The 14390-nt window shown below is 46.6% G+C and overlaps 2 protein-coding genes across 2 annotated transcripts; both read left to right on the top strand.

Annotated features, from left to right (window-relative positions):
* Window positions 1-4044: 4044 nt before the first annotated feature.
* Window positions 4045-5357, top strand: LOC310885814 (olfactory receptor 6E1-like). The gene has a single exon (XM_083809619.1). It carries the CDS (start codon window positions 4239-4241, stop codon window positions 5178-5180), a length of 942 nt encoding a protein of 313 aa, XP_083665745.1. The 5' UTR covers window positions 4045-4238; the 3' UTR covers window positions 5181-5357.
* A 4341-nt stretch (window positions 5358-9698) lies between these two features.
* On the top strand, window positions 9699-13002 carry DAD1 (defender against cell death 1). Its single transcript, XM_083809657.1, has 3 exons — window positions 9699-10005; window positions 12089-12239; window positions 12801-13002. The coding sequence occupies exons 1-2, from the start codon at window positions 9756-9758 to the stop codon at window positions 12217-12219; spliced, it is 381 nt and encodes a 126-aa protein (XP_083665783.1). The 5' UTR covers window positions 9699-9755; the 3' UTR covers window positions 12220-12239; window positions 12801-13002.
* Window positions 13003-14390: the final 1388 nt, after the last annotated feature.

The following is a 14390-nucleotide window of genomic DNA, read 5'->3' on the forward strand; positions in this document are numbered from 1 at the left end:
ACAAATTTTTATTTAATTTAGATGTTGACAGCATTCCAGATCCCTCCTTACTTCTGTATTTTATTGATACGCAGTGCCATGGGACAGCCTGTTAAATCTACTATTTCAATTTTAATGTGTTCACCTGGGGAGCACAAGACAACTAATCCCATTCTTGTTTTATTGTGGTCATTTGGGAAGCTTTCTCTAGCATGTTCATGGGCAGGTCTACTGGGTACAGTTAGCTGAAATCATTAAGCTGTTCCGTCCAACTCTTCCTTTTGATCCAAGGAATAAAAATAAAGACATTATCTACTGTACTTACTATATGCATTAATGATGCTTAGAGAGAGACTCCATCTCTTGCCTTCCTCTATATCATACCACTTTTATTCCACCTATTCATTCATCCGCCTAGTAAGTCTGATGCTTCATTTTCTGTTGTGTACTGTATTATATTATAGATCACAAGGAAATCATTCCAGTGTTCTAATTTCAAATCCACCAGACAGCCATACTAGCAGTTGCCATGCCTACATCATGGTGTCTAACCTGCATCCATCACTCCTAAATTTCCTTAAAATATTTAAATATAGGCAGTAGAGACCAGGGTGCAATTCATGTCTCCCTGAACACTAAAAATACATTAGATAAACCTCTCCTAACACATTAATTCATAGTCTCACCATTTCTATAGTTTGCTTTAGCCATCTCCATCTGGACAGGCAGGTGAAACAATATTAGATGTGAAGAATTTCTTCTTGCATGATGTTTCCCCCTATCATCATGTACACCCATTGTCACAAATGTTAGTCTAGCTAAGCAGCTACAGGAAAGACAATGGTTGCACAATTACCATTTTTTAGTTCAGATGATAACCAAAAATCTTACCATATACATTTTAAAACTCTGCTACATGCACTCCTGAAACTCTCTGTTATTTGGTATCTTACTTTCCTGCTCCAGTGTCCATTCAAGCACCACTTGCAGGCAGTGCGTACACAGTATCAGAGAGAGTAAAGCATCTTTTGGGAGATTTGTATATGTAAAATGAAGTTGAGTAGTTTATATACTGAAAAATGGAAAAATAACAGTACAAGCTGGGGACTGACTGACTAAGGAGAAGCCCTCCAGAAAATGATGAGGGAGCCCTGACTCAAAAAAAAAAAAGTTCTGGGAACAGACAAATAGAGGAAAAGCCTTAGAAATGGTTGCTTTAAAGAATGGTTCAAAATAGAGGCACACTATAGCTTTGTTTGAAAGGTTGCCTTTTTGCTGAATCAAAGTCAGCCTTTTTAAACTCAGCCTGTCACAAAGAGCTTGCACAGACTTTGTGCAGACGTGGCTTATGGAGCAATGAAATGATGCACCTGAATGACTGCTTGGGAGGTGGGAGGCAGTAACTTCAGATTGCAGCATGGGAGCAGACAGCTTGGAGCTATAAACCTTTGAACTGCTCCAGTTTGCTTCCAAAGCTATTGCATGTTTTTCTAAAAGGGGATGTACTGAGCATTGTGAGTTTATGTGCCAAGGTTTTGTCAGTGATGTGAAGGTGCAAGGGTGGCCTCTGTGAGAAGAGAACAAGGCTGTCCCTGTTGGGGACACAGACATCTCCATCTGGCTCCAAAGCAAACCAACTGCTAAGCATAGGTAAGCCCATAAGCAATGTTGTTGGCGCCTCTGTGACAAAATATTTAATAAAGGGTAAAAAATGCTGTGCAGCAGCTGTGTGAGAGAAGTGAGAAAAATGTGAGTGAAACAACTCTGCAGACACTCAGGTCAGTGAAGAAGAGGGGAGAGGAGGTGCCCTAGGTGATGTAACAGTGATTCCCCTGCAGCCCATGGAGAGGACCATGATCATAGAATCCTAGACTCCTAGAATGGCTTAGGTTGGAAGGGACCATAAAGATCATCTAACTCCAACTCCCTGCTATGGGCAGGGATGCCACCCACAAGATCAGGCTGGCCAAGGCCCCATCCAGCCTGACCTTCAACACATCCAGGGATGGGGCAGGTTGCCCCCCTGCACCTCATGGAGCAGTTCATGAAGAACTGCATCCTGTGGGAGGTACCCCACACTGGAGCAGATGAAAAGTGTGAGGAAGAAGGGGCAGAGAGGGAGCTGTTATGGACTGACCGCAATCCCCATTCCCACCCCTCCTCCATCACTTGTCAGGGATGGGTCAGGACTGAAGGAGTGAAGCGGAACCTGCAAAGAAGAGGGGTGCGGGATTGTACATGAGATGTTCTGGTTCTGTCTTTGTTTCTTACCAGCCTACTCTATTTTTAATCAGCAATAAATAGGAGTAATCTTCCCCAAATCAGGTCTGTCTTGCCTGTTGCAGTAATTGGTAAGCCTTCTCTCTCTCTTTACTGCAGCCTCCAAGATTACTTACGCCTGTGCACAGTGCACAGTGAAAGGACAAGAGGTGCAGGTTACGGCTTAAACAAGGAAACCTCCACTGGACAGAAGGAAATTACACTTCACAATGAAAATGGTGAAGCACGGGTAGTGCCTAGAGAAGCTGTGGGATCCCCATACTTGCAGATATCCAAGCTTATGTAGATAAAGTCATGACCAACCTTGTCCATCTTGGAAGTCAGCTTGCTTTTAGCAGGAGACTGGACCTCCAGGGGTGCTTTCCAACCACATTTTCTCTATGGTACGACTATGTTCTTGCTGCTCTTTAAACGTTCACAAATGTTTTCCCAGAAGGTATTTGGCAGATTTTGATACCAAATTGGTCCCTGAGGTTTGACTCAGTGAGGAAGTACAACAATGTAAAATACTGACAGCATTATAAGAAGGAGCTCAGAAGAGGAAATTTATTTGCTGAAAGTCAGACTACATAGAGGAGAAACATCAGAATTAGACTTCTTTTTGAAGTGTCCTGGGTTGCTGTGGATATATTGGTAACTCTTTGAAGCATTTCTTAGAGCTTTGGTGTGATTGTTCTGGAGACAGGGAAAGATGAAAGGGATAATGGCTTGGAAAACTGACTGGCGTAGTATTTAAACTCAAGAAAAATCTTTAAGTTGTTACTGAGGGAGTCTCTTGTTTTAAGGGACCAAGCTCAGCTTCCAGATAATGTCTGTCCAACTGTGGTATTAAAAAAGGATGTCCTATACTTTATGTGATTTGGGGGGAGGAGGTGTTCCATTTGCATGGTTGTTTGGGTTTTTTTTTGGTTGGTTGGTTGTTTTTTTTGTGCGTGGTTTGTTGCTTATTTTTTGCTTTTTGTTTGTTTTTGAGAAAAAAAACATGAGCTGCTGGTAATAAACGCCTGTGTTTTGCTAGCACTAAGTGAACTAAGGGGGAAAGAATTCATGGGAGTAGTGTGATAAGGATAATCATAGTGTCCTAGCTCAGATTTACCCTTTTGTTGAATATTTTGTAAGTTGCACTTGAAGAGGGAAAATGAGATGGCGAGTTTGGTATGGGCTATGAGTTGTCTAAGATGTGCTTGCTTTCCATAGTGCATTAGACACAGTGCATTGGACAAAGTACCTGACTGAGTTTAGGGTAGGATGGTGTAGTGTGGAGGGATACTTAGAGACAGGTGCCACGAAGAAGAAAGCATGACCATCAGCATCAGAGTTGATCTACTGAAGCTATAGTGCTGAGGTTAAATGAAAAGTAAACAGAATTTCTTCCCATACTTTCCCCCTTCTCTTTCTTTTACTTTTGCTTAGTGTGGTATCCATCCATTACTTGATGCATTTTCCCTTTGCTCGGTGGTAACCAGCTCTACAAACTTGTCTTTGTAGCACTGCTACCCATCTATCCAGCCTTTTCTTTGTAAAGTCTCTTTCCTCTCTCTTTTTCTTTATATCTCCTTTTAATTGCAGCAAGTTTGTTTTCTGCAATACTAATTTATCCATCACTAGTGTGTCTAATCTGCTTCAGTGTCTGTCTGCATTTGATGGAGGATAAATACTGTCATTACCATTCAGAGATTCATAGTCCTAAGGTCCAAAACAGTTCCTGCACATGTATCCCTCCCAACTGTCCTAAGAGGGGACCCCTATGTGTTGTTTGAACTGGAATGAGGACTCAGTATTACAAACGGAGCTTGGGACTCTATTTACCTGAACAAGATTGTTTAAATGTAGTTACTGCAGCTGCTCCAGTCTCTCCCAGGGGGTTACTTACTGGTATCTCCCTTATATGTTAACAAAACCATATTCACTTGTGTTCTGTTGTTTTCCACTAGTTCTCAAAATGGGTCTTTTCTTGTTCTGCTAGCAATGAAGATTCAATGAACCACACAACAGTAGTGGAATTTGTCCTCTTGGGGCTGACCAACAGCCGCCATTTGGAGATCATCCTCTTTCTGATTCTTGTGATTGCCTACTTCTTGATCCTGTTTGGAAACATTACTGTCATCAGCATCACACTTGTGGACCATTTACTTCAGACTCCAATGTACTTCTTCCTCAGGAATTTTGCCATTTTGGAAATCACTTTCACCTCCACATTCATTCCTAGCACCCTCTACAGCCTTCTGACAGAGAGGAAAATAATTTCCCTGCCCGGTTGTTTTCTTCAGATGCTGCTTTTCTTTTACTTGGGTACCTGCACATTTTTCCACGTGGCAACAATGTCCTTTGATAGGTATGTTGCCATCTGCCGCCCCTTGCATTACACAGCTATTATGAACAACAGATTCTGCTTCCAACTGGTCCTGGCTTGCTGGGCAGTAAGTTTTCTCCTGATGCTTTCTCCTGCCATTATGATTGTCCAGTTGCCTTTCTGTGGTCCCAATGTCATGAACCACTTTTACTGTGATGCTTCACAGTTGTTGCAGCTGTCCTGCACAGACACATGGTTCATTGAAGGACTGTTCTTTATCCTATCGATTATCATTGTGCCAGGTACCTTAACAATAACTGTCATTTCATATGGCTGCATTATTATCACCATCTTGCATATGCCATCTTCCTCAGGAAGGAAGAAAACATTTTCCACTTGCTCAGCTCACCTTATGGTGGTGACTGTATTTTACAGCACGTCTATTTACAGGTATAACCGCACAGCGCAACGGGGTGGGCAGGGCTCTGACAAAGTTCTTTCTTTCTTCTTCTCCGTGGTGACTCAAATGCTTAACCCATACATCTACTCACTCAGGAACAACCAAGTCAAACAAGCGTTGAAGGAGAGCATGTCAAAGGCATTTTCTAGTTCCCTGAGGCACCCATGAGAGCTGGTGTAGACCCTCCGAGTGACTGAATTGTTGCCCAGATGCATCAGCATTGTGTAACTGAATTAAAGACTCTGAATTCAAATGGTTTATGCTTTTTGCATGTTACATAGTACCTTTTTCTATTAGAAACCCAGACATTCCAACACAGAAAGGGTCTTTCAGCCCTCCAGCACCTGCACTTGGTTTTGCCTGTGTGTTCTTTCCACTCGGTTCTAGTGGGTTAGCCTTGGCTAACAACCAAATTCCCACCCAGCTGCCCAGTGTAGGGCAGAAGAATTTCTTCCTTATATCTAACCTAAACCTACCCTCTTTTGCTTTAAAGCTACTACCCCTTGTTCTTTCACTACACTCTCTGATAAAGAGATCATAACAATGTGTAATAATCACTGTGATGTAACATATAGACAAGTTAATATAGTGTGTTATTTGTATGGGGGTTTTTGCTGTTGGTGGTGGTGGGGATGGTGCTTTTTTGTTTATTTATTTGTTTTTGAGATATTCTTCCTGTTTGAATCTTCAAATACAGCTAGGTTAGAAGGTAGATTTATGTTTGCCCTAACAAGAGCTGAATCCTTTTGGACTGCTAACATCAGTAACTTTCTGCTTTAAAGATTGTTTGCTGTCTTTACATTTCCTAGTCAGTGGATTTGGTTATCTTTACTGACTTTGATATCTCTTCTTTTTCTTTGTATATAACTTCTTTAGATCTTCTTTCTTTGTGTATAACTTCTATGGATGAGGATCAGGGGGATGGCCAATAGGGCGGACATCCTGTTGGGGGTCTGTTATAGACTGCCAAACAAGGATGAAGAGACAGATGAGGTGTTCTATAAGCAGCTGGCAGAAGTCACACAATCACCAGCACTTGTTCTCATGGGGTACTTTAACTTCATGGACATGTGCTGGAAATACAATACAGCCCTGAGGAAGCAGTCTGGAAGGTTCCTGGAGTGCGTGAAAGATAGCTTCCCGACTCAGCTGGTTAGTGAGGCTAACAGAGGGGTTGCCTGGCTAGACCTGCTGTTCACAAACAGAGAAGGACTTCTCTAGACAGACCGCTTATCTTCGGGGTACTCAGCCTCTTGACCTGGAAGTCTGGGACGAGGAGCAGAAGAACCACCACCCCCCCCAGTTCAGTTGGTAACTGTTACAAAATCACACAGAATCACAGAATTGTAAGAGTTGGAAGGGACCTCAAGAGATCGGGTCCATCCCCCCTGCATAAGCAGGTTCCCTAGAGCAGGTTGTCCAGATGGGCCTTGAATATGTCCAGAGATGGAGACTCCACAACCTCCCTGGGCAGCCTGCTTCAGTGCTCTGTCACCCTCACCGTGAAGAAGCTCTTTCACATCTTGGTGCGGAACTTCCTGTGATCTATTTTGTGGCCATTGCCCCTTGTCCTATCCTCAAAAACCACTGAAAACAGGTTGGCCAAATCCCTCTGTCTCCCACACTTAAGATATTTGTGAACATTAATAAGATCCCCTCTCCGTCTTCTTTCCTCAAGACTGAACAGACCAAGGTCTCTCAGCCTTTCCTCATAGGAAAGATGCTCCAGGCCCTGAATCATCTCTGTGGCCCTTCACTGGACTCTTTCCAGGAGAGCCCTGTCTTTTTAAATAGTTAGAGACCTGCTGCTCCACCTGGACAGTCGCAAGTCCATGGGGCCAGATGGGATGTACCTGAGGGTGCTTGAGGGAGTTGGTGGATGTGATTGCTGGGCCGCTTTCCATCATCTATCAGCAGTCATGGTCATCTGGAGAAGTCCCAGATGACTGGAGACTTGCTAATGTGACGCCCAGCTATAAGAAGGGTTGTAAGGACTCAGGGATCTACAGGCCTGTCAGCCTGACCTCGGTGCCAGGAAAGGTGGTGGAACAGGTCATCTTGAATGCAATCCCACAGCATATGTGGGACAACCAGGGGATCAGACCCAGGCAGCATGGATTCATGAAAGGCAAGTCCTGCCTGACCAACCTGATCTCCTTCTACGACAGGGTGTCCCCCCTAGTGGATGAGGGAAAGGCTGTTGACATAGTCTACTTAGACTTCAGCAAAGCCTTTGACATGGTCTCCCACAGTATTCTCCTGGGGAAGGCGGCAGCCCATGGCTTGGACAGGTACACTCTTTGCTGGGTTAAAAACTGGCCGGGCCCAGAGAGTGGTGGTGAACGGAGTGAAATCCGGCTGGCGACCGGTCACCAGTGGTGTTCCCCGGGGGTCAGTGTTGGAGTCCATCTTCTTTAATATCTTAATTCATCATTTGGACAAGGGAATTGAGTGCACCCTCAGTAAGTTTGCAGGTGACACCAAGTTGGGGGAGAAGTGTCGTTCTGCCAGAGGGTAGGAAGGCCCTGCAGAGGGACCTGGACAGGATGGGTTGATGGGCAGAAGCCAATGGGATGAGGTTCAACAAGTCTAAGTGCCAGGTCCTGCACTTTGGTCACAACAACCCCATGCAATGCTACAGGCCTGGGGCAGAATGGCTGGAAAGCTGTGCACAGGAAAAGGATCTAGAGGTGTTGGTCCATGCTTGCCTGAACGTGAGCCGGCAGTGTGCCCAGGTGGCCAAGGAGACCAACGGCATCCTGGCTTGTATCAGGAATCATCCCAGCCAGCACGACCAGGGAGGTGATTGTCCCCCTGTACTCTGCCCTGGTGAGGCCGCACCTCGAGCACGGTGTTCAGTTTTGGGCTACTCACTACAAGAAGGACGTCGAGGCCCTGGAACGTGTCCAAGGAAGGACTATGAAGCTGGTGAAGGGTCTGGAACACAAGTCCTATGAGGAGTGGCTGAGGGAACTGGGGTTGTTTAGTCTGGAGAAGAGGATCTCAGGGGAGACCTTATTGCTCTCTACAATTACCTGAAGGGAAATGTTGTGGAGCTGGGGGTCAGCCTCTTCTCTCAGATAACTAGTGATAGGACTACAGGGAATGGCCTCAAGTTGCACCACGGGAGGTTTACGTTGGAAATGAGGAGACATTTCCTGTCAGAAAGAGTAGTCGGGCACTGGAATGGGTTGCACAGAGAGGTGTTGGAGTCACCGTCCCTGGGGGTGTTTAAGGAAAGGTTGGACGTGGTGCTTAGGGACATGGCTTAGTGGGTGATACTGGTGGTAGGGGGATGGTTGGACCAGATGATCTTGGAGGTCTTTTCCAACCCTAATGATTCTATGATTCTTATTACAGATGACAAATGTCAACACTTACCTCCAGTTACAATTACAATTTTATTTGTACTTGGGCCACCAGCACTTTTGGTGTTTACGTATTCAGATCACCAGAAATACAACCTCAACAAACTTTATTATTACATTCCTGTCATAACAAGGGGTGATGACCACGGGAGCCAGGCTACAAGCAGATACTTTCTTTAACAACTACAGATCATTCTACAAATAATAAAAATAATAAGCCAAATCAATAACTAAACCGAAACATATACACATGGCTTGAGTCAGTGCTTGTGAGGTCACTTGTGACTGAGGAGTTGACAGGGCAGGAGCAGTATCACAGCTTGTGTCTTTGATTGTGAGGTGGCGCAGACTGCATAGGTTGTGGAGATATCTGCCGCTGGTCTTCCTGCTCACTTCTATCATTTCTTCAGTTCTTTGACGGGCTTTGTGTTGGGGCACTTGAAATAAGGAACTGGGCAGTCTTCTTATCAAAGGAATTCATGAGGAAAGGGGGGATTCTTGGGAGAAAGAATAAATAGGCTGTAACATGGTAATTTAAGGTTGGACTGGTAAAGAAACCTCTGCTCTCTATTTCTGACCTTGCAACACTTTAGTTTATTAGTTTACTTTAGTTTAGTTTAGTTTTTAACAGTTTAGATTAAGTGTCTGGGTCTCAGGGTTGGGCTTTTTTTAGGTTGTTTTTCTTCCCCCTGGAACGACAGAAGGAACCACAAGGACGGAGAGAGCCTGAAATAAGAGGAAAATGAGACAGCGTCTTTTAGTTTAGAAAAAAAAAATAATACTAATAAAAAAAAAATCAGCTTTTCAAGAGGACAGAAACAGAACTTTCCTGCCCAAGTCTTGCTGCTGTTTAAATCATTCCAGCTTCCCTGCCACTTCCAAGCCAGGGGTGCTCTGACAGCTGATGCTAAGGGGCTGCCGCAGCAGAAGTGGGGCTCGCAGGAAGCCCCTGCCTTCTGCCAAGTGTATTCGTGTCACTTCAACTACACCAAGGCATCGCTCCCGTAGCCTGAGTCTTTGCACACTCGCTCCCATATGGCTCGTGTGCTTGCTCCCCCTGAGTATGTTCCCCAAGGGCTTGTCTTTATTATTATTATTATTAATATTAAAATACTCCTCGGCTCTCATTGGCGCCTGGAAATCACCAGGAATTGGGCCCAATAAGGCTTCGGCGCAGGCGCTAGCTGAGAACCCCACCCCTCTCTACGTCACGTACCGGCGCGCATGCGTGCAGTGTCTGCTGACACCTCGCTTCCGCCCTTCCCTGGGCAGAACTCGGCCTTCAGGGAGGTCACGCGCCTGCGCTGCTCAGCCGCGCCCCGGAAGCGTTTCCTGGTGCTGCTTCCGGCCACCTCAGCTCGCTCCGCACCTCAACATGTCGGGCGCGGCGGGGTCGGGCGCAGGCGGCGCGGGGGCCGCAGGCTCGGTGGGCTCGGTGGTGCGGCGCTTCCTGGCCGAGTACGGCAGCGGCACGCCGAGTCGCCTCAAGGTGCTGGACGCCTACCTGCTCTACGTGCTGCTCACCGGCGCGCTCCAGTTCGGCTACTGCCTCGGCGTCGGTACCTTCCCCTTCAACTCCTTCCTCAGCGGCTTCATCTCCGCCGTCGGCAGCTTCATTCTCGGCGGTCAGTGCGGCCCCTGCGCTCGCCTCGGCCCCTGCGCGGTTTCCCCTGGCAGCCAGGGCATCCCCGTGGCAGCCGCTTTCGGTGGTTTGTGGGGACAGGACAAGGGGCAATGGCCACAAAATGGAGCCCAGGAAGCTCCGCACCAAGATGCAAAAGCACTTCTTCACGGTGAGGGTGACGGAGCACTGGAACAGGCTGCCCAGGGAGGTTGTGGAGTCTCCATCTCTGGAGATATTCAAGGCCCATCTGGACACCTACCTGGACAACCTGCTCTAGGGATCCTGCTTAGGTAGGGGGGATGGACCCGATGATCTCTTGAGGTCCCTTCCAACTCCTACGTTTCTGTGGTTTTGTGATTCTGCTCACTCTCCGTGGCAATGTCTTAAGGTCTGTTGGCAACCTGAGAGCCCCAAGCAACGTGTCAAGCCCCCTGGAGCTTAGAGTTCCCACAGAAATGGACAAATCTCTTTTATTGACCACAGCAGCCCCTTGGAGATCCCCAAACGACCCCCGGCAGGCCAGGGAGCTTCTGCAGCAGCCCCTGAGACTCCCCTGGCAGCTGGCAAGTCCTGGTACTTGGTATTTTTCTAGCAGTTCTTCCTGGAAACCGGGAAGTTGCTATAGCAACAATAAAATGTTCTGAGCAATCTGAAAACTGCAGAGTTCCATGCTGCCTAGCAGCCACGGGTACTCCCTGTTAACCTTAAAGCACACAGCTCTGCTCCTGCCAGCCTCCAGGCTTGTTCCCCTGCAGCTGCTGCATCTCCTCGAGAGCACCCTCAGCTGTGACCTCTCCCAGTGAGCCAGGCCTGGCGGGCTCACCATGCACCACAGGAGGATGCTCTTCAGCAGTTGGTGAGCCTGCACGGTTCTGCTCATGGGCACCACAAGGCCCAGCTCCTCATCAGCCACAGGGTGTCCCTGCTTCTCCGTGTTGGTCAGGGAATCCTCCCTTTTACCATCTTGTATCACAGAATCATAGAATGGAGTGGGTTGGAAGGGACCTTTATGATTATCTAGTTTCAATCTCCCCTGCTATGGACAAGGACCTCATCCAATAGATGAGGTTGTCCAGGGCCTCATCCAGTCTGGCCTTGAACACCTTCAGGGATGGGGCATCCACAACATCTCTGGGCAACGTGTTCCAGTGCCTCACCACTCTGAGTGAATTCTGAGTGAAGAATTCCATCCTAACACCTAATCCAAATTTCTCCTCTTTTAGTTTAAAACCATTCGCTCCTTGTCCTATCCGCATAAGTAAAAAGTTGTTCTCCATCTTTTTTATATAAGCCCCCTTTAAGTACTGAAAAGCTACAGTGAGGTCTTCACAGAGCCTTCTCTTATGCAAGCTGAACATCTCCAGCTCTCTTAGCCTTTATAGGAGAGGTGCTCCAACCTCTGATCATCCTTATGGCCCTCCTCTGGACCTGCTCTAACAGGTCCACATCCTTCTTGTTTTCGGGGCCCCAAACCTGAATTCAGGATTCCAAGTGGGGCCTCATGAGGGCAGAGTAGAGGGGGGACAAACACCTCCCTCGACCTGTTGGCCACTCCTCTGATGCAGCCCAGGATGCAGTTGGCCTCTTGGGCTGCAGCATTGCTGGCTCATGCTGAGGTTTTTGTCTACCAGAATCCCCAAGTCCCTCTCTGCAGGGTTGCTCTCTTGTATTGATGTCTTTCTGTAGCAAACATCCTATGGTGAACCAAAACTCTAGCAATGACTGCTTAAAGATGTTGCTCTCCCATAATGCACCCTAAAAAACACCTTTCTTCCCTGCAGCCCTGCCCAGTGCACCCAGTAGAGTGTTGCTTGCCCCGTTTTTGTGCCTGTCCCATCCTGTTATAAACCTGTTCCTCTCAGGTCTCGTTTGGACACCCCCTGTAGTGCTGTGCGAGAGCTGACTGCGCGTCAGCCCCATGCAAATCCCCTGACAGTGATCTTGTCTCATAAGAAAGATAGAGTTGACTTTTCTGCTGGTGGAACAGTGACCTGAACTGAGGTGGACTGCCCTACCAAGGCTATGCTTCCCACCACGGCTTCTCTTTGTGATCTCTGATCTCTCGTTTTCTCTCTACTATGCAGTTTGCCTACGGATCCAGATCAACCCCCAGAACAAGGGCGAGTTCCAAGGCATTTCACCAGAGCGGGCGTTCGCCGATTTCCTCTTTGCCAACACCATCCTGCATCTTGTCGTTATTAATTTTGTTGGCTGAACTCTAGAAGAGACTGTAAGGTACTGATCCGTGGGGCCACAGAAGGGGCAACACCAGCACACATGATTTCTCTCTTTTTGTAGAGTAGGGAAAAAACTAGAAAGACAGTGAAACCAGAAGTCTAGCTCCTAGCTTTCTCCAGGACAAGAACAGTTAATCCATTTTTCTCTACAGTGCTATAGGGCAAGAATTCAGTGGCTTTTGATTTTGTGAATTTATTTTTTGCCTTTCCATGTTTAAAAGGCAGCTTAGCTAGGTGTGTCACAGAAATCTACCCATATTTGTCTTTTATATGAGAAATACACCTTTATTTCTTGAAGGAGGGTCTCTAGGGGCTGGGACTCCTGGTCTCTGTCTCTGATGGTTGTCCTGTTTGGAGGCCATAGTATGGCTGGTGTCCAAGTTTGAAGTTTCTCAGCAGATGAGAGAAAAGAGTTAAGAATAGGGAGAGTTTGATGCTAGAAAGTGCACAGCATGTTCTGTTGTTACAGTTGCAAAGAGCCACAAGCTGTTTGAAGCTTGTGGTGCATTTTCTCTCCCTTTGCAAATGCATTCTTCATGTTATCTTTCTCTCTTTACAGGTCTCGAATTCCTCTGGGGTTCTGATGTTAAAACCTGTCGTAGGGAAGTGTTGTTCCCCATCAGACTTGTAACTGCTTCCATGGTGAGGAAGGGGAAGCAGGGAGTAAAGTTTTTTTCTACAGACTGTCCTATGGAAGGGTGTACTGCCTCATTTCAGTTACTGTAATCCTTTCTTTCAATAAAGCCCTTCATAGTACTGCACACTTTTCCTTGCTAAAGACAAATACAGAGTTTCTTCCTATGCCCAAGTTCCCGCACTCATGATTCCCTGTTTTTCCCTCCTTCTCTCTCTCCCTCTCTCCCTCTCTACCCTCCAGGCTTTTATTTTGTGCCCCAGTTTCTGGGGGAAACTGGAAGCAAGTTGTCATGGAAACACAGATGTCATCTTCCCTTTATCTTATGGAAAGTATGTTGCCAACACAACCCCAGGCTTCAAAGCTGCAGAAAGCTTTGTTTAGACTGTGGTTAGAGATCGTGAACGGAAGGAAGCTGTGGGTGTCATTCAGCCATCCCCACCTGTATCCATCTTGGCAACCCTGCCCAGAGCAGGGGGGTTGAAACTAGATGATCTTTAAGGTCCTTTTCAACCCAGGCTATTCTGTGATTACCACGGGCCTTCCCATATCCCTCAGCATCACATGGGGCACAGCTGGATGTGCCAGCTGGGCTTACAGGCTCACTAAGGCTTGGTTTTTCTGCAACCTGAATTGCTGATAAACCCAAGGATGTTGGAAGGGGCTGCCAGGCTGTGTCAGTGTCTGGGACAGAGCTGCGCTTGAGCTGTCCTGGCACAATGGAGAAGGTTTTCCTCAGATTAAACCTTGAAAATCTTTTCTCTTTTAAGGTACTGTGAAATGCTTAATCTCAGTGGCTTTAGCCCTTGAGCATTGCCTTCTCAAGCTTCAGCTAGCATCTGGTTGAAGCCAATTACTTTTTAGTCATGAGGGAAATTAGAGCCCTGCAATGATCAAATTATAGGCACAGGGTAGGATGTTAGCTCTAGCTGTTCCTTCTTGATCATTGGATGAAGAATTAACCTGGGTTACCTTCAGGCTTTAGGCTCTGTCCTTGTACTGATCCTGCTTCATGCTTGCCTTGTTCGGTCAGCAGCTGAAACACTGAGTAACAAAAACATATACTAAGGCTGTGTTACAAAGGAATGCTTGACTGTTGGCATGCAGGAGTTAAAACATGGAGTTCAATAGCTTCAACATCTCAGCATTGCATTATGGTACCTGTTTACCACCTTTTTCCATCTAGCATTTCCAGCTGTGCTGCAGCCATTAAAACCATAGAAGTGTGACATACGGGCCTCCAAATAGTCCTGAATAGTCAGGTATGAGGAAGCAGGGTCTTTACTGTCTTGAAGGGTGTTGTCTGGATCTGTGGTGGGAACAATTCATGCCAGCTCTGACCCACAGCTGCCCAGGCATTAGGCTGGACTTACATACAATGGTGATACCAACTCTGCACTGATGTTAGGGTGCTGGGGACCAGACAGAAGACTTGAAAGCATGTAGGAATTGTAAATGAGCCACTGGGCTCTTTTTCCTATAAGAAGAGCCCTCTCTGAAACAGGTCTGTGGCAG

The sequence above is a fragment of the Anser anser genome, assembly GCF_964211835.1.
Source record: "Anser anser genome assembly, chromosome: 23".
Classification (NCBI taxonomy): Eukaryota; Metazoa; Chordata; class Aves; order Anseriformes; family Anatidae; genus Anser; species Anser anser.